Below are 19,334 nucleotides of genomic sequence, written 5' to 3'. Positions count from 1 at the left end.
GGGCTTCAGATGGGTTTCTCCTTAGAGTTTAATGATTTCTAGACCAGACCTATAACCGTTATATTAAACTGGCTTTTATGTAATAAAAATAGATGAAGTTCTGTTTTATTGTTTTGTCACCTCCTTCTAATATGTACTGATATTCCTGAGTCTACGTTGATGATTTATATATATACATGCAGATGTTTCTAAGTAATATAGATGAACACATTTCTTGAAATTTCATAATTAATTTTTATTATTTGATAAGCTGTATTTTTTAAGTGCCTTTGGCTTTTCTAATAAACTTCTTTGTCTAATCCGAAATATAATCTTAGAGTATGTTAATAATGAATCGAAAGGTCTATTTTATGCCCCTCTGGGTGCAGTATTCAGAATAAATATCTACTTTAGTTTCAGATTAGTTTTTGAACTAGGTCCTCTCCAGATATTTTGAACTAAACAGTTATTAGGCTTCCAGAGCTATTGATCACATTTCCCATACCTGCAATTAGAAAACCCATGTTAAATGGGGATGATTGAGGCTGTAATGTAACAAACTATAATTTTGCCACTGCCCTTTGTAACAAAGAAACAAAAAATCAAGTTGGTTGCTACCTCTTCTGTTTTTGTATGTCTTCAAGTCATTAATGGCTGCCTGTACTAGTACCTCTAGTACCTGCAATTTTCTTTGAAGGATTTAGGAAATGATTTTCCATAACTTTTTTTCCTAGGGCTGAGAGAGTGTGACTGGCCCATAGTCACATTTAGAGTAAGGTAACCTTTAAGATATATAATTTTTTTAAAAAATTATCCTGGCCTCTGGATATTACCTTTGGCTAGATAACAAGGGAAGGAGATAGCAAAACAATTATTAAACCAGGAAAAAACCAAGGAAAAAAACCCAACACCTCCCCCCCCCCAAAAAAACCCAACAAATCCAGCTGCCTTTTGAAAAACACACCTTTGGGACAACCATGACATTAGTGTCTAAAAATCTCCATACATATTAAACCGGACAATTCACATCTAATACATGGTATATAAACCAGATATGTAGGTTACCAGCTACTATGATTGACTTCACATAACATGAAGGTCCAAAAATACAACCCACATTATACAATGTTTAAAACATATTTATGATTTAGTCCAGTGGAAACATGAACTAAAAGTGCTTAACTGATTTTGACAGTCAAATCCTAAAATATATTTACAAACCAATGGCTAACTTCACCAAACTACCTGCCAAAACAAGAGGCCACAATGTGCCAAACATTATGAATAAGCCCTGTACAACTTTCTAACTTTATGCTTATTGTATCTGAGAATATTATGCCCCATTTTCCTCTTACTTGTAAAATTTCCTCCTCTCAATTATAAGAGTATGGTAGTTTGCCCCCAGGTTTTAAATACTCACAGCATGACAAAAACATAGGGATGATTGAATGGCTTCGGAACAGGCACACGGCCGAGACTAGGAAAACTGGTAGTCCTGCTGCAGTTGAGGTTTTTTAACGTACAATGGCATGATGCTGGGCACGGCTGTATCGCTGCATCCAACCACCTAACAGGCATCAATAGAGTTCCAAGGAAGAAAAGGAGGGTAGTGGAGGCCGCAACCTGTCCCATCTTTCTTAGGTGCCCCAGTAAAGGATGCCTTGGGAAATGGCATCCAGCCTTGGAAGTGACTCTATGTAGTTACCAAGCAACCACATCCACATCATTCCATATGGAGTCTGCACAATGAGGCTGCTGGTGGTAAAGGCCATTGCATTCCAAGTGTTCCATTTGTTGTGATATCATTTCATCATGATTCCTGATATCATAGAATTGCCAGAACCATGGCAATATAGGTAGGGGTCTCTTTTATAGATAATGAGTCGATTTCATGAGATCACTCAGATATTTGTGATTAATTTTTTGGGGTCGGAGCCACAGTGGAGAATACTGTATATTTCAAGTGGAAAATCAGATTGTGAGATCTGGCTAGCATTCTACAGCTAATAAAAGACACTGCAAATTACCTAAGGCTCAAAAAAAGGGGGATTAGTGGAGGAAGGTGGGTACTAGCACTTATATACTGCCCCACAGTACTATACAGTATTCTGACTTTACAATGTCAGTATATTGCCCCCAACCATCTAGTCCTCATTTTACCAACCTCGGAAGGATGGAAGGCTGATCCATCTTGATCCCATCAGGATTGAACTCCAGACTATGAGCAGAATTAGCCTGCAATACTACATAACCATTCTCAGAAGGGAAGATAAATTATAAACAGAAACTTCACGTGCAACATCTAGTTTCTTCCTTTGCACCTAATTTATTTATTGCATTTGTTTCATAGCAGCCTAATTCTTGGAGACTTGGATGACTACCAGTGTGACAATTTACAATACCCATAGTAAATCTAAAAACAAACCTTGAGACTATTAAGAGTGACAAACAAAAAAAAATATGATCCCAAATAAGTTAAAATGCTATCCAGAACAATTTGATCTTAATCAGAGACATAAGCCGGATTTCCATAAAGTCTTTTTCAAAGAAGAGTTAAACTCTTCAAAGAAGAGCCTTGGTGGAGCAGTGGGCTAATGCCTCCTTAAGTAACACCAGCTGCCTGCAATTAGTGCAGGTTCGCATCCCACCAGGCTCAAGGTTGACTCAGCCTTCCATCCTTCCGAGGTAGGTAAAATGAGGACCCAGATTGTTGGGGGCAATTAAGCTGACTTTGTAATAATGCCGCTTGGGGTGTGTGTGAAAGCCCTAATAAGCAGGCATATACATAGAATGAAGGCTACTGCTAAGCTTGTAAAGCCGCCCTGAGTCTTCGGAGAAGGGCGGGATATAAATGGAATTAAAATAAAAAAGTAAAAAAAAAGAAACTGAAAAGCAGTAAATGATTGCTGGAGGCTTTGTGGTAATTAAATTACCACATCATTTTGCGAGTGATTTGCTATGGCTGCTATTGATACATACAGCCCTCCCAAAATCTACTTTTGAAGAAAAGGGAGGATGCAGCACAAAAATAATTTATTTTATTTAATAACCAATTTAAATTTCTTGTCTGTAAAATAGTATAGTGTTATTTATAACATCCCAATCTCGATCAATGTCCACTGACTATTCTTACAGAAACCTCTCTTTTACAAACATACAATCATACTGACCATAACACCCCCCCCCCCGACATTTTTCCTTACTTCTGACAAGAACACAATAGGGTGGAATGAGATGAGTAGGAGCTGCACTAGAGAAAAAGCTGAGGTAAAAACTTGAGAGAGAAGGAAAAAATAACTGGAAAAGGGAAAAAGTTGTCTCTTGCTTCTTTCTTTCTTTCCAACAGTTCTATTTTTACTGGCCCATTCCCTCATTTCACAATGATTTGGGGGTGGAAAAGAATAATTGGATATTTATGATAGAAAACTGCTATCCAATTTATTTAAAACATTTTGGGGGTCTCCCGATACTCCCATAATACACCTCTGCTCCGTGAGCTGCACTGGCTTCCAGTTGCCTTTCGGGTGAAATTCAAGGTGCTGGTGATGACATACAAAGCCCTACATGGCATGGGTCCGGATTACCTACGGGAGCACCTACTGCCGGCGTCAACTTCCCTCCGTCCTGTACGTTCCCACAGAGAGGGCCTCCTCAGGGTACCACCGGTCAGAGAATGTCGGCTGGTGACCCCCAGGGGGAGAGCATTCTCGGTGGGTACACCAATCCTTTGGAACCGCTTACCGGCTGAACTCCGGATGGCCCCCGACCTTCGCTCCTTCCGGCGTGATCTAAAAACTTATCTATTCGAACAAGCCGGCCTGGCCTAATGGATTTGGGTTTTAATATTATTTTAACTAATGTATTCTTATTTTATTGCCCTGTACACCGCCCTGAGTCCTTCAGGAGAAGGGCGGTATATAAATCAAATAAATAAATAAATAAATAAATAAATAAATTTGCTGCATATGAAACAAGATATATCTTGTCAAGTCGCATTTTCTATCAGTAAGCCATTTATTAGAAAAATATAAAAACCAGAGAAATAATACTGCATTTCTAATCATCAGATTATAAATAGGTAATCAGTTTTTTCTTGGAAGAGTTTGCATTTTGTAGCTTCATCACCCAAATGCTCTAAAAACAAGGAGAACCAATTTCCAGGACGGATAATGGACAGGAAAAAGACACCCTTCCAGATCAGCAAGAAGAAAACAGAATCTGTGTCAATAATCTGCTATTCTCCATCCATGTTAAAATTGCACAAGACCTCTTCTTCTTCTAGAGGGTCCTGCTGTAAATATGACAATTCAGTTACCTGAGAAGAGAGGAAAGGAACACCTTGATAATTTACAAGGATAATTTGCAAAGGCTGAATTCTTCAATTCTCACAGATTTTTAATATAGTACATTTTGAACAATCCCAATATCTTAGATGCTTTCTGCAAAGCTTAACAGAAGCCCTAAACCATGAGAATGGGCTCCTTTTACATACAATTTCATTTCATTTCCAAGCAACTGTCTTTCCCTCTAAATTTTCACAAGGATCTCTTGGATTGACATAGGATGTTACTTACGTTAACCCAAAATTCTCTATCTTTCAGATAAAGTCTGCTTAATATATCATACAAAGCCTTTTGTAGTTGTTTTAGTATGTGAATCAAGCCATCCTAGTTTAAAAATTGTAGCAGATGCAAATACTGTAGCTAAGTCAACAACACAACTAAACCATGACTCAGTCCACCCTGCAAATACTATCTAAAAATCATGATTTAACAGTGCAAACATATTCTAAAAGACCAACTGCTTACTCGAATGTTCTACTATAGCTCTGCAGATTTAGCTCCAACAAATCCCATAATATCTGGATAAATAGTACATAATGAAGGTAGCCTTATTTTTCTTCTCTTTGGGAAATAGGAGTATACCTAAGCTGATCGTCTGGATCATATGTTTTGTCCTGTTCTGTATTGGTCACTTTTTAGTCATGCTTACCTGCTGGCTAAGCAACTAGGACATTTGATATATTTTTGTGTATGCATGCATACATTCACTATTTCTTTTGCTCTTTTTGCTAGTTCTATTCCAGTTTCCCAATCTTTCCAGATTGCAGACTGGTGGGAAGGGGGAGAAAAGGGGTGGTTCTGTGCAAGCAGCTGGCAAGCGTGCGCATGCAACTCTATTTGCATATGCACGCATCCACTGCTCGGACAAGTGGGAATGTGCATGCCTGCCACTTCCACAGCCCGGATTCCAAACAGTTCAAGGCCTTGTAGTGGGCTGCGGCCCGGGGGTTGGGACCACTGCCCTATTCCAGTCAATTGAAAAAAAATCTAGATCAGATAAGAAGACAATTCCATCTTTGAAAAGGAAGACTAGTTTTATGTGTTAGATCAAAGTGCAGCTAATTATAGAGTTTCACGAGAGGTTGGACAGATGCTTCTAAGAAACTCAGAAAATTTGATAAGGATCAATCTCCTCTGCTTTTGTTAAGCTTCAATTCTTATTTTACCAGGATTATCAGAATTGTATTGTACATATCTGGAGGACTTCAGGTTGAGAAATGTTAAGGGTGACAACTATTCCCATTTATCCATTAGTCCCCAGCATATGTTGCTTAGTGATATTTTTCTTCTAAATACATAAGGTCCATACTTAGCTATCATGGCTTTATAATTTTGCTTATAATGGCTCTTGCCAAGTAGACTGCTTTCAGATAAGTTAGGCTGCAGTTTCCAGAATTTCCAATCTATACCTCTGTATGTTTTCTAAGAGGACTGCCAACAGAGTGATCACAGCTTGTCAAATATGCATAAATTCTAGAGTTTTTCCATACTCTATTTGAAATGAATATAGAGCCTATGGGCAAAAGAGGTAGCCAAAGAACATTTTAAAGATTAGACAGAAATCCTTTCAACAGCACTTCTTTCTATTCTGTCCTGTACATGGTAATAGGGGTTGTAGAGAGAAACCTATACATGAGATGCTTGCACTTTGTGCTTCTAGGGATGCTAATTAAATTAGACACAATTCTTCTCAAGAATTCACCACTCACAATCCTTCAAGCCTGGGACATCAGCAGTCCTGAAGCTCCAACCTAAATTGCTAAGAAGAGCTGATGAGTGACCTGTTATACATTGTAGCACCTCTAGTTTCCAGACTACTTGTCCCCCTTGTTCCAAGTCTGATAAACTGATATAAATGCCCCAGTAACAATTGCATTCTGTATTCTAAAATGATTAAGGCATAATTATTTATATTCATTCCTTTCAGCTTATGATGTCAAGAGATGAGGTCGTTAATTGAAAGCAAGTTGAAGGATTATGTTGTTTGTTGTTTGGAATGGTTAAAAGACTGGATAAATTTGAAAAACGCAGATTACTTAAGATGAATCTGGAAGATGAATTTGTCAAAGATTGTATGGGAAAGTGGGCAAACAAATTGGGTTATAACCTAATATTGGATAAATGGGAGAATGTATGGACTAATTGAGTTACAATTTGAAAGGAATTTTTTATAAAAATGATGTATCATTGGTATTTGACCCCAGACAGAATAGTGCAAAAGTATAGAGGAATCTCTAACAAGTGTTGGAAACGTTAGACTATATTGGATTAACATAATAATGATAATGCTGAAAATATTTAAGATACAAACACTAATGAAACATAAAGATTTTCTTGTAGCTATTATGCATAAATCAATTACAAAATAGTTTGGGATCCTATTTCTTTACATGGTGACTGTTGCAAGGATTGGACTTGCTAAACACTAGAAAGGAAAAGAGATATCGATTGTTGAAGAATGGATTTTAAAATTGACTGAATTAGCAGAGATGGCAAAATTAACTGGATGGACAATTGACTAGACAACTTTACAGGGATTGGAAGCCGTTGGTGGACTTTTTATGTGTAAAATACAAAAGATTATCGGAAAGATTTGAAGATTAGTATGTTTGGCCTTTTTTACATATATATTATAATTATATGTGGGATTGATTTGATTATTAGACAGAGATTAACTCATCTAATATTTCTTTATTTAATATAGTATTTTTTGTTAAATAAGGATGGGAAATCTGTTATGTAAGGGGAGAACTTAACAGTTTTTTTTTAACTTTACTTTTGAACATTTAGCCAGGTCGATTTTTTATTTTCAAGGTTAGATCTATTTAACATGGGGGGGGGGAGGAGGAGAGAGAGAGATTCTACATAAGATTTTTTTTCTCGTTAGTGTTGAATGTTCATTTTTCTGTTTTGTATTTTATTCTTGTTCATAAAAGAAATAAATTAATAAAAAAGGAAGCAACTTGAGGGCATGCAAATGTATTAGGAAAAGGGCTTGTTTACCTGAATGAGACCCCTGAGTTCGTCTTCTGATACACAGTCAATGAGGTCTTTCTCAGGATAGTTGTACTCCACTGCCAACTTTCCATTTTCTGAAACAAGCAATCAAAAATAAGGCCAATTTGAACAAATCAACCATAAACGAATGTACATTTTGAAACATGACTGAAATTTATTTAGGATTTTATAGATTCTCAGTTAAGGACTTTTGAACTAAAATTTATATTTTTTATTATTTCTAAAGTGCTAATGTTTATAATCAATTACTATAATCCATTTATAACCTGACTGAAAGTTAGATTTAGGATTAATTTAGATGCGATATGAGAGATCTGTGGGCAAAATCTCCTGAGCTTTGGCTAAAGTTGGTTCTCAATAACAATCAACAGTAAGGCGCTCCAGAATTGGAGTATTTAGTGAAAAGAAAGGTCAACTGGAAAATATTGGTGTGAGCATGAATATCAGCAACGTAAATACCAACAAAATGATTCAGGAGTTCCAGTGATTGCAGGAAAAATGACAGAAATGAAAAGCCAGGGGATGAAGTTATTTTATGATTATTGACGTGAATAAAAACAAAGTTTCTATGAAGGCAAATAGAAAGACATCAGGGCAGAGAAAGGATATATGGAAGCATGAAACTGAATACATTGCGAAGAAAAAAGTCAAAGTACAAAGCAGATAAATGTGTTCATAACAATGAGAATAAGTTAAGTCATTGTACCCTCCAACTTGCCAATAGCTAGTTGGAATAACGGAAGCTTTTATGCAATTCATCTGGATGTTGAAAATGCTATATTAGGCAACATGAACAATCTAAACCAGATGAAAGAGATTTTAGAGAAAGTGTGTACAAAATAAGTAAAACATTGCTTCACTGCAATTTAGTATAATGAATAAGAATACAATGAGCCTTGGCTTTGCACTCTTGCTTCTTTTATTACAGAAAGGCTTTCAAGAACAATCCAGGGGAAAACACTTCTGTTTTCATTTGCAATTTATTGTTCAAACTGACAAAAGGATAGCAAATTACATGATTAAGCCATAAGCCTTAGAGCCAACAAATAGCATGTATATTTAATTATACAAATATTCAACCATTTTTCTTGGCTGGGAGATGGAGGAAAGTATGGAAGAAGGAATTATAAGGAAGGTTGATGGTCTTGCCTAGGATTATGAAGAGTATTTTCCGAAATGCATCTGAGAGTGCCTGCTGCACTGCAAACTTCTGAGCACTGCGGGTGGCCATGAGAAACTCTGAAAGACATAAATCCAAAATAATAAATTGATTCAAATTTTGAAGCTCAAGCACTACTGAACATTTTTTTATTTTTTATTATCTTATAGTATAAAATACAAAAATACAAAAGCAAGTAGTAGGAAACAAAGGGAAAGAAAAAAAAGGTGTTGACTCACTCTATTGCAGTAGAATAAGGCATTAACACCAGATCTCAACTTTTCACTTTTCCATAATAATATAAACTAGCCATTTCTATAACAGCAAATCAATCTAATCACTAAAACCCAAAATCAAAGTTTCATTTTTTTCCACCTCAAGCACAAAGTCCAGAAGCAGTTTCCAAGTAGAAACAAAAGTACTTATATTCTTTTCTTTGATCAAAGTGGTCAATTTAGCCATCTCTGCTAACTCCATCAATTTTGGTAGCCATTCATCCATGGTGGGAATCAAAATGTCCTTTCATTTTTGTGCATATAGAAGTCTTGCTGCTGCCAACATATATAAAGATCAGAGTTCCATTTTTCTCCCCCAAGTCTTTTCCCATTAAGAAGTTTCTAATTTTATCTTTATATTCACCTTAAGAATTTTCTGTATTAGAATATGAATCCTACTCCAATGTTTCTTTGCTTTATCACATGTCCACCATAAATGGTAAAAGGTTCCTTATTTACATTTCCAATATTCACTTAAAATATCTTTATAGTTTAGATAGCTTGTCTGGTGTTAAATACCGGCAATACATCATCTTATAGAAATTTTCTTTTAAATTATAGTTTAATGTAAATTTTAAACCTTTCATTCACATATTCTCCCACTGTTCAAGAATCACATTATATCCAAAGTTCCTTGCCCACTGAATCATGTTTTACATGTTCACTTTCCAAATTCAATAACATTTTATAAATCTTAGCAATAATATATTCATCACTATTCAAGTACTGCTGAATATTTTTGAATCAATGTTAGCTTTGCAAAAAAAAGGCAGTTCTGACACAATAGCCAGTTCAAATTTAATTCAGATTCAATATTTTAAAATTTTTATTTGGCATAAGAAAATAAATGAAGTTAATAAAAATTGGTCTATTTATATTTTATTTAAGCTAGTCATTTTATGTGGCAAAGACTGATTTAACAGCCTTTTATCCCTGTAGTAGATTTAAGTTGGAGCATAGTGCATTCGAGCACTATGTGGCTGTGAAATTATGAAAGTCAGTGAGTTTGCACATTTAAATTAAACTTAAGCCTTATTATCAGTTTGTTGAATAGTGCTGTGCTGTGATCTTAATAGAATCATTTCTTCAGTTTAACCTATTCAATTTAACCTTTCAAGGATAATGGTGACTATATCCCATCAAGGTGGTGTATGTAACATTTCCTTACAATAGTTTTTTGAAGTGAGTTGGAGTGAGAGTGACTAGCTCAGTCACTGAGCCAGATATATGCCTAAGGGAAGACCAGAACTCACAATCTTCTGGTTTAATTGTGGGACTTCTCAGAGGAAATATGGCATGAATATAATGGAACACATTTCCATCTATCTACAATCAAGCTTTCTTCAATCAAGTTAGCACTAACCTCACCGCCCCAGTGACTCCAATGTTCTACAGACTCTTAGACTTTCCAAGCTAGATGGGACCTCAGAAAATTACCCCCCCCAAAATAGCTGGAAGATACCTGGCTAAGGAAGGCTACTCTAAAAAACTACATCTAGTAGACTATTCAGCCCTTTTTTTAACTTGCTACAGATTCTCACCATTTTTAGGAGCTAACCCACAGGCTCACTCCACATTTAACATTGAATGACAACTTAATATATACTAAAGACTTTTTATTGGAATGGAAATGTCATTTGAGTCCCTAATAGCCCTCCATCAAGAATCATCCTCAAATGTGATTTTTTTTTAGAACAAAACCCCACCCCAGTAGTGAACAAGCCTATTTATGACTGCACTGTAAGTGATAGTATTACTTTTATTTTGATTTGGGTACATCACTCCAGCCTCCACTCCCATCTCCATTCCTGTTACCTTGACTGGGGTTCGCCTGAAGTTCAGCCACACCAATCCCTCTGGTATAAATCCCATACCGAGGGATGCTTAATTCTTGCACACAAAGATACTTTGAATGGTGGTGTCTGGGCAAAGTTCCTCTTTCTTCTTTCTCATTATCTTCAAAGCCAGGTATATTCTGCAGCTGTTCCGTTATGCAGGGAATACACAGAAGGGAAAGCAAGAGCCCATGTCTTTATCCATCCTACAATGGTTCTTCTCCATTCCCCTTCCCGTAATGCCATTGCAGAACATTTGCATCCTGTAGATTAGTGTTCTAAACCAGGAATGTAGTTTTTGTTTTGCTTGCACCCTGGCAGCTCCCTATACACATGGAACAAGAAGCACCTGGTCTCTCACATAGAGATGCAGTCTAGGACAAGTCAGAAACAGCTACAACAAATGGAAGACTGTTCCCCTGACCTCTGGAATTCAAGGCATGGCAGTGGTTTTTTTTAAAAACCAAATACCTTGGCATAGCTTCTGAGTAGTTCTTATCCCTTTCCTCAGGAGAGAAAAGGACTACAGGGCCCAGACCAGATACAAACAATGAATAAAATGGAAGAAGAAAAAAAAAGGATGTTTACAAGGAAGGACAAGCCTTTGGGGCTTAGAGCGGTCCTTGTTACACCATTGCTTTGTGAACTGCATTGGCTGCTAGTTTGCTTCTGACTGCAATTCAAGATAGCAGTAATCACCTTTAAAGCCCTTCACGGCACGGGTCCAGGATACTTGAGGAATTGTCTATTGCGATAGGATTGGTCTGCCCCACCCGTGGTAGCAGAGGAGGCATGCTGTGGGCCCCTTTGTCCAGGGTATTCCGGCTGTTGTGGTCCAGGAGAGCCTTCTCTGCCATCACTCTTACTCTTTGGAACATCTTGCCCCTTAGAGCAAGGCCGGCTCCCACCCGCCTGACCTTCCGTAAGAGCCCAAAAGGTGGCTCTGCCAGTTAACCTGGGGCTCCAATAGGGGAGTGTCACACCGGTGCTTCTTAATAACCAACCTCCCTGCTCATCCTGCTCCCTCCCGATCTTTTATTTAGTTGACCATTTGTACTTTTATAGTAATTTATTCACATTATAGGCATGTTTTATCCTTTTTAACATTGCAAACCGCCAAATGTTACCCTGTGATAAGATGAGCAGCAAGCAAATCTAAATGAATAAATATCTACCGTACTGTATATACTTGAGTATAAGCCGAATTTTTCAGCCCACTTTTTGGGCTGAAAAATTCCACTTCGGCTTATACTCCAGTCAACAAAAAAACTTACCGAGGACTTGTGCGCGGCCGAGGCTTTGGTGCTTCCGGGATCGCGCGCACCTCTCCCAAGCCACCGCCATCCGGAGACCTGCCGAAGTTTGGGGAGGTGCGCGCGCACCTCCCCAAACCTCCCCAAACGTCGGCAGGTCTCCGGACCTCCGCGCCTTGCCTGCCTGCTTCTTTCCGCAGCGGAAAGAAGCAGGTAGGCAGAGCGCGGAGGAACGGAGACCTGCCGACGTTTGGGGAGGTTTGGGCGCCTCCCCAAACCTCCCCAAACGTTGGCAGGTCTCCCTTCCTCCTGCCGACGTTTGGGGAGGTTTGGGCGCCTCCCCAAACCTCGGCAGGTCTCCGTTCCTCCGCGCAGACCTGCCGACGTTTGGGGAGGTTTGGGCGCCTCCCCAAACCTCCCCAAACGTCGGCAGGTCTCCGTTCCTCCTGCCGACGTTTGGGGAGGTTTGGGCGCCTCCCCAAACATCGGCAGGTCTCCGTTCCTCCGCGCAGACCTGCCGACTTTTGGGGAGGTTTGGGCGCCTACCCAAACGTCGGCAGGTCTCCGTTCCTCCTGCCGACGTTTGGGGAGGTTTGGACACCTCCCCAAACCTCCCCAAATGTTGGCAGGTCTCCGTTCCTCCGCGCAGACCTGCCGACGTTTGGGGAGGTTTGGGCGCCTCCCCAAACCTCGGCAGGTCTCCGTTCCTCCTGCCGACGTTTGGGGAGGTTTGGGCGCCTCTCCAAACCTCCCCAAACGTCGGCAGGTCTCCGTTCCTCCGCGCAGACCTGCCGACGTTTGGGGAGGTTTGGGCGCCTCCCCAAACCTCCCCAAACGTCGGCAGGTCTCCGTTCCTCCTGCCGACGTTTGGGGAGGTTTGGGCGCCTCCCCAAACCTCCCCAAACGTCGGCAGGTCTCCGTTCCTCCGCGCAGACCTGCCGACGTTTGGGGAGGTTTGGGCGCCTCCCCAAACCTCGGCAAGTCTCCGTTCCTCCGCGCAGACCTGCCGACATTTGGGGAGGTTTGGGCGCCTCCCCAAACCTCGGTAGGTCTCCGTTCCTCCTGCCGACGTTTGGGGAGGTTTGTGCGCCTCCCCAAACCTCGGCAGGTCTCCGTTCCTCCGCGCAGACCTGCCGACGTTTGGGGAGGTTTGGGCGCCTCCCCAAACCTCCCCAAACGTCGGCAGGTCTCCGTTCCTCCGCGCAGACCTGCCAACGTTTGGGGAGGTTTGGGCGCCTCCCCAAACATCCCCAAACGTCGGCAGGTCTCCGTTCCTCCTGCCGACGTTTGGGGAGGTTTGGGCGCCTCCCCAAACATCGGCAGGTCTCCGTTCCTCCGCGCAGACCTGCCGACTTTTGGGGAGGTTTGGGCGCCTCCCCAAACGTCGGCAGGTCTCCGTTCCTCCTGCCGACGTTTGGGGAGGTTTGGGCGCCTCCCCAAACCTCCGCAAACGTCGGCAGGTCTCCGTTCCTCCGCACAGACCTGCCGACGTTTGGGGAGGTTTGGGCGCCTCCCCAAACCTCCCCAAACGTCGGCAGGTCTCCGTTCCTCCGCGCAGACCTGCCGACGTTTGGGGAGGTTTGGGCGCCTCCCCAAACCTCCCCAAACGTCGGCAGGTCTCCGTTCCTCCGCGCAGACCTGCCGACGTTTGGGGAGGTTTGGGCGCCTCCCCAAACCTCCCCAAACGTTGGCAGGTCTCCGTTCCTCCTGCCGACGTTTGGGGAGGTTTGGGCGCCTCCCCAAACCTCCCCAAATGTTGGCAGGTCTCCGTTCCTCCGCGCAGACCTGCCGACGTTTGGGGAGGTTTGGGCGCCTCCCCAAACCTCCCCAAACGTCGGCAGGTCTCCGTTCCTCCTGCCGACGTTTGGGGAGGTTTGGGCGCCTCTCCAAACCTCCCCAAACGTCGGCAGGTCTCCGTTCCTCCGCGCAGACCTGCCGACGTTTGGGGAGGTTTGGGCGCCTCCCCAAACCTCGGCAGGTCTCCGTTCCTCCGCGCAGACCTGCCGACGTTTGGAGAGGTTTGGGCGCCTCCCCAAACCTCCCCAAACGTCGGCAGGTCTCCGTTCCTCCGCACAGACCTGCCGATGTTTGGGGAGGTTTGGGCGCCTCCCCAAACCTCGGCAGGTCTCCGTTCCTCCTGCCGACGTTTGGGGAGGTTTGTGCGCCTCCCCAAACCTCGGCAGGTCTCCGTTCCTCCGCGCAGACCTGCCGACGTTTGGGGAGGTTTGGGCGCCTCCCCAAACCTCCCCAAACGTCGGCAGGTCTCCGTTCCTCCGCGCAGACCTGCCGACGTTTGGGGAGGTTTGGGCGCCTCCCCAAACCTCCCCAAACGTCGGCAGGTCTCCGTTCCTCCTGCCGACGTTTGGGGAGGTTTGGGCGCCTCCCCAAACATCGGCAGGTCTCCGTTCCTCCGCGCAGACCTGCCGACTTTTGGGGAGGTTTGGGCGCCTCCCCAAACGTCGGAAGGTCTCCGTTCCTCCTGCCGACGTTTGGGGAGGTTTGGGCGCCTCCCCAAACGTCGGCAGGTCTCCGTTCCTCCGCGCAGACCTGCCGACGTTTGGGGAGGTTTGGGCGCCTCCCCAAACCTCCCCAAACGTCGGCAGGTCTCCGTTCCTCCGCGCAGACCTGCCGACGTTTGGGGAGGTTTGGGCGCCTCCCCAAACGTCGGCAGGTCTCCGTTCCTCCGCGCAGACCTGCCGACGTTTGGGGAGGTTTGGGCACCTCCCCAAACCTCCCCAAACGTTGGCAGGTCTCCGTTCCTCCTGCCGACGTTTGGGGAGGTTTGGGCGCCTCCCCAAACCTCCCCAAACGTTGGCAGGTCTCCGTTCCTCCGCGCAGACCTGCCGACGTTTGGGGAGGTTTGGGCGCCTCCCCAAACGTCGGCAGGTCTCCGTTCCTCCTGCCGACGTTTGGGGAGGTTTGGGCGCCTCTCCAAACCTCCCCAAACGTCGGCAGGTCTCCGTTCCTCCGTGCAGACCTGCCGACGTTTGGGGAGGTTTGGGCGCCTCCCCAAACCTCGGCAGGTCTCCGTTCCTCCTGCCGACGTTTGGGGAGGTTTGTGCGCCTCCCCAAACCTCGGCAGGTCTCCGTTCCTCCGCGCAGACCTGCCGACGTTTGGGGAGGTTTGGGCGCCTCCCCAAACCTCGGCAGGTCTCCGTTCCTCCTGCCGACGTTTGGGGAGGTTTGTGCGCCTCCCCAAACCTCGGCAGGTCTCCGTTCCTCCGCGCAGACCTGCCGACGTTTGGGGAGGTTTGGGCGCCTCCCCAAACCTCGGCAGGTCTCCGTTCCTCCGCGCAGACCTGCCGACGTTTGGGGAGGTTTGGGCGCCTCCCCAAACCTCCCCAAACGTCGGCAGGTCTCCGTTCCTCCGCGCAGACCTGCCGACGTTTGGGGAGGTTTGGGCGCCTCCCCAAACCTCGGCAGGTCTCCGTTCCTCCGCGCAGACCTGCCGACGTTTGGGGAGGTTTGGGCGCCTCCCCAAACCTCCCCAAACGTCGGCAGGTCTCCGTTCCTCCTGCCGACGTTTGGGGAGGTTTGGGCGCCTCCCCAAACCTCCCCAAACGTCGGCAGGTCTCCGTTCCTCCGCGCAGACCTGCCGACGTTTGGGGAGGTTTGGGCGCCTCCCCAAACCTCCCCAAACGTCGGCAGGTCTCCGTTCCTCCTGCTGACGTTTGGGGAGGTTTGGGCGCCTCCCCAAACCTCCCCAAACGTCGGCAGGTCTCCGTTCCTCCGCGCAGACCTGCCGACGTTTGGGGAGGTTTGGGCGCCTCCCCAAACCTCCCCAAACGTCGGCAGGTCTCCGTTCCTCCGCGCAGACCTGCCGACGTTTGGGGAGGTTTGGGCGCCTCCCCAAACCTCCCCAAACGTCGGCAGGTCTCCGTTCCTCCGTGCAGACCTGCCGACGTTTGGGGAGGTTTGGGCGCCTCCCCAAACCTCCCCAAACGTTGGCAGGTCTCCCTTCCTCCTGCCGACGTTTGGGGAGGTTTGGGCGCCTCCCCAAACCTCGGCAGGTCTCCGTTCCTCCGCGCAGACCTGCCGACGTTTGGGGAGGTTTGGGCGCCTCCCCAAACCTCCCCAAACGTCGGCAGGTCTCCGTTCCTCCTGCCGACGTTTGGGGAGGTTTGGGCGCCTCCCCAAACATCGGCAGGTCTCCGTTCCTCCGCGCAGACCTGCCGACTTTTGGGGAGGTTTGGGCGCCTACCCAAACGTCGGCAGGTCTCCGTTCCTCCTGCCGACGTTTGGGGAGGTTTGTGCGCCTCCCCAAACCTCGGCAGGTCTCCGTTCCTCCGCGCAGACCTGCCGACGTTTGGGGAGGTTTGGGCGCCTCCCCAAACCTCCCCAAACGTCGGCAGGTCTCCGTTCCTCCGCGCAGACCTGCCGACGTTTGGGGAGGTTTGGGCGCCTCCCCAAACCTCGGCAGGTCTCCGTTCCTCCGCGCAGACCTGCCGACGTTTGGGGAGGTTTGGGCGCCTCCCCAAACCTCCCCAAACGTCGGCAGGTCTCCGTTCCTCCTGCCGACGTTTGGGGAGGTTTGGGCGCCTCCCCAAACCTCCCCAAACGTCGGCAGGTCTCCGTTCCTCCGCGCAGACCTGCCGACATTTGGGGAGGTTTGGGCGCCTCCCCAAACCTCCCCAAACGTCGGCAGGTCTCCGTTCCTCCTGCTGACGTTTGGGGAGGTTTGGGCGCCTCCCCAAACCTCCCCAAACGTCGGCAGGTCTCCGTTCCTCCGCGCAGACCTGCCGACGTTTGGGGAGGTTTGGGCGCCTCCCCAAACCTCCCCAAACGTCGGCAGGTCTCCGTTCCTCCGCGCAGACCTGCCGACGTTTGGGGAGGTTTGGGCGCCTCCCCAAACCTCCCCAAACGTCGGCAGGTCTCCGTTCCTCCGTGCAGACCTGCCGACGTTTGGGGAGGTTTGGGCGCCTCCCCAAACCTCCCCAAACGTTGGCAGGTCTCCCTTCCTCCTGCCGACGTTTGGGGAGGTTTGGGCGCCTCCCCAAACCTCGGCAGGTCTCCGTTCCTCCGCGCAGACCTGCCGACGTTTGGGGAGGTTTGGGCGCCTCCCCAAACCTCCCCAAACGTCGGCAGGTCTCCGTTCCTCCTGCCGACGTTTGGGGAGGTTTGGGCGCCTCCCCAAACATCGGCAGGTCTCCGTTCCTCCGCGCAGACCTGCCGACTTTTGGGGAGGTTTGGGCGCCTACCCAAACGTCGGCAGGTCTCCGTTCCTCCTGCCGACGTTTGGGGAGGTTTGGGCACCTCCCCAAATGTTGGCAGGTCTCCGTTCCTCCGCGCAGACCTGCCGACGTTTGGGGAGGTTTGGGCGCCTCCCCAAACCTCGGCAGGTCTCCGTTCCTCCGCGCAGACCTGCCGACGTTTGGGGAGGTTTGGGCGCCTCCCCAAACCTCCCCAAACGTTGGCAGGTCTCCGTTCCTCCTGCCGACGTTTGGGGAGGTTTGGGCGCCTCCCCAAACCTCCCCAAACGTCGGCAGGTCTCCGTTCCTCCGCGCAGACCTGCCGACGTTTGGGGAGGTTTGGGCGCCTCCCCAAACCTCGGCAAGTCTCCGTTCCTCCGCGCAGACCTGCCGACATTTGGGGAGGTTTGGGCGCCTCCCCAAACCTCGGTAGGTCTCTGTTCCTCCTGCCGACGTTTGGGGAGGTTTGTGCGCCTCCCCAAACCTCGGCAGGTCTCCGTTCCTCCGCGCAGACCTGCCGACGTTTGGGGAGGTTTGGGCGCCTCCCCAAACCTCCCCAAACGTCGGCAGGTCTCCGTTCCTCCGCGCAGACCTGCCAACGTTTGGGGAGGTTTGGGCGCCTCCCCAAACCTCCCCAAACGTCGGCAGGTCTCCGTTCCTCCTGCCGACGTTTGGGGAGGTTTGGGCGCCTCCCCAAACATCGGCAGGTCTCCGTTCCTCCGCGCAGACCTGCCGACTTTTGGGGAGGTTTGGGCGCCTCCCCAAACGTCGGCAGGTCTCCGTTCCTCCTGCCGACGTTTGGGGAGGTTTGGGCGCCTCCCCAAACCTCCCCAAACGTCGGCAGGTCTCCGTTCCTCCGCACAGACCTGCCGACGTTTGGGGAGGTTTGGGCGCCTCCCCAAACCTCCCCAAACGTCGGCAGGTCTCCGTTCCTCCTGCCGACGTTTGGGGAGGTTTGGGCGCCTCCCCAAACCTCCCCAAACGTCGGCAGGTCTCCGTTCCTCCGCGCAGACCTGCCGACGTTTGGGGAGGTTTGGGCGCCTCCCCAAACCTCCCCAAACGTTGGCAGGTCTCCGTTCCTCCTGCCGACGTTTGGGGAGGTTTGGGCGCCTCCCCAAACCTCCCCAAATGTTGGCAGGTCTCCGTTCCTCCGCGCAGACCTGCCGACGTTTGGGGAGGTTTGGGCGCCTCCCCAAACCTCCCCAAACGTCGGCAGGTCTCCGTTCCTCCTGCCGACGTTTGGGGAGGTTTGGGCGCCTCTCCAAACCTCCCCAAACGTCGGCAGGTCTCCGTTCCTCCGCAAAGACCTGCCGACGTTTGGGGAGGTTTGGGCGCCTCCCCAAACCTCGGCAGGTCTCCGTTCCTCCGCGCAGACCTGCCGACGTTTGGAGAGGTTTGGGCGCCTCCCCAAACCTCCCCAAACGTCGGCAGGTCTCCGTTCCTCCGCGCAGACCTGCCGATGTTTGGGGAGGTTTGGGCGCCTCCCCAAACCTCGGCAGGTCTCCGTTCCTCCTGCCGACGTTTGGGGAGGTTTGTGCGCCTCCCCAAACGTTGGCAGGTCTCCGTTCCTCCGCGCAGACCTGCCGACGTTTGGGGAGGTTTGGGCGCCTCCCCAAACCTCCCCAAACGTCGGCAGGTCTCCGTTCCTCCGCGCAGACCTGCCGACGTTTGGGGAGGTTTGGGCGCCTCCCCAAACCTCCCTAAACGTCGGCAGGTCTCCGTTCCTCCTGCCGACGTTTGGGGAGGTTTGGGCGCCTCCCCAAACATCGGCAGGTCTCCGTTCCTCCGCGCAGACCTGCCGACTTTTGGGGAGGTTTGGGCGCCTCCCCAAACGTCGGCAGGTCTCCGTTCCTCCTGCCGACGTTTGGGGAGGTTTGGGCGCCTCCCCAAACGTCGGCAGGTCTCCGTTCCTCCGCGCAGACCTGCCGACGTTTGGGGAGGTTTGGGCGCCTCCCCAAACCTCCCCAAACGTCGGCAGGTCTCCGTTCCTCCGCGCAGACCTGCCGACGTTTGGGGAGGTTTGGGCGCCTCCCCAAACGTCGGCAGGTCTCCGTTCCTCCGCGCAGACCTGCCGACGTTTGGGGAGGTTTGGGCGCCTCCCCAAACCTCCCCAAACGTTGGCAGGTCTCCGTTCCTCCTGCCGACGTTTGGGGAGGTTTGGGCGCCTCCCCAAACCTCCCCAAACGTTGGCAGGTCTCCGTTCCTCCGCGCAGACCTGCCGACGTTTGGGGAGGTTTGGGCGCCTCACCAAACGTCGGCAGGTCTCCGTTCCTCCTGCCGACG

The 19,334-nt window shown here is 48.0% G+C and overlaps 1 protein-coding gene across 1 annotated transcript in view; it reads right to left on the bottom strand.

Moving 5' to 3' along the window:
• Window positions 1-3,968: 3,968 nt before the first annotated feature.
• The window catches only part of RDM1 (RAD52 motif containing 1), a gene marked incomplete at its 5' end in the record, with an annotated part of 31,175 nt that continues 15,809 nt past the window's right edge, over window positions 3,969-19,334 (bottom strand). Inside the window, 4 exons of the mRNA XM_083376292.1 lie at window positions 3,969-4,294; window positions 7,326-7,414; window positions 8,490-8,579; window positions 10,590-10,755. Of these exons, the coding sequence (XP_083232418.1) occupies window positions 4,214-4,294; window positions 7,326-7,414; window positions 8,490-8,579; window positions 10,590-10,755 (426 nt within the window). The 3' untranslated portion in view covers window positions 3,969-4,213. The remainder of the gene's footprint in view (window positions 4,295-7,325; window positions 7,415-8,489; window positions 8,580-10,589; window positions 10,756-19,334) is intronic.

The sequence above is a fragment of the Vipera ursinii genome (assembly GCF_947247035.1).
Source record: "Vipera ursinii genome assembly, chromosome: Z".
NCBI classification, from domain to species: Eukaryota; Metazoa; Chordata; class Lepidosauria; order Squamata; family Viperidae; genus Vipera; species Vipera ursinii.
The sequence above is the reverse complement of the archived record's forward strand: the minus strand, read 5'-3'. Positions and strand labels throughout refer to the sequence as shown.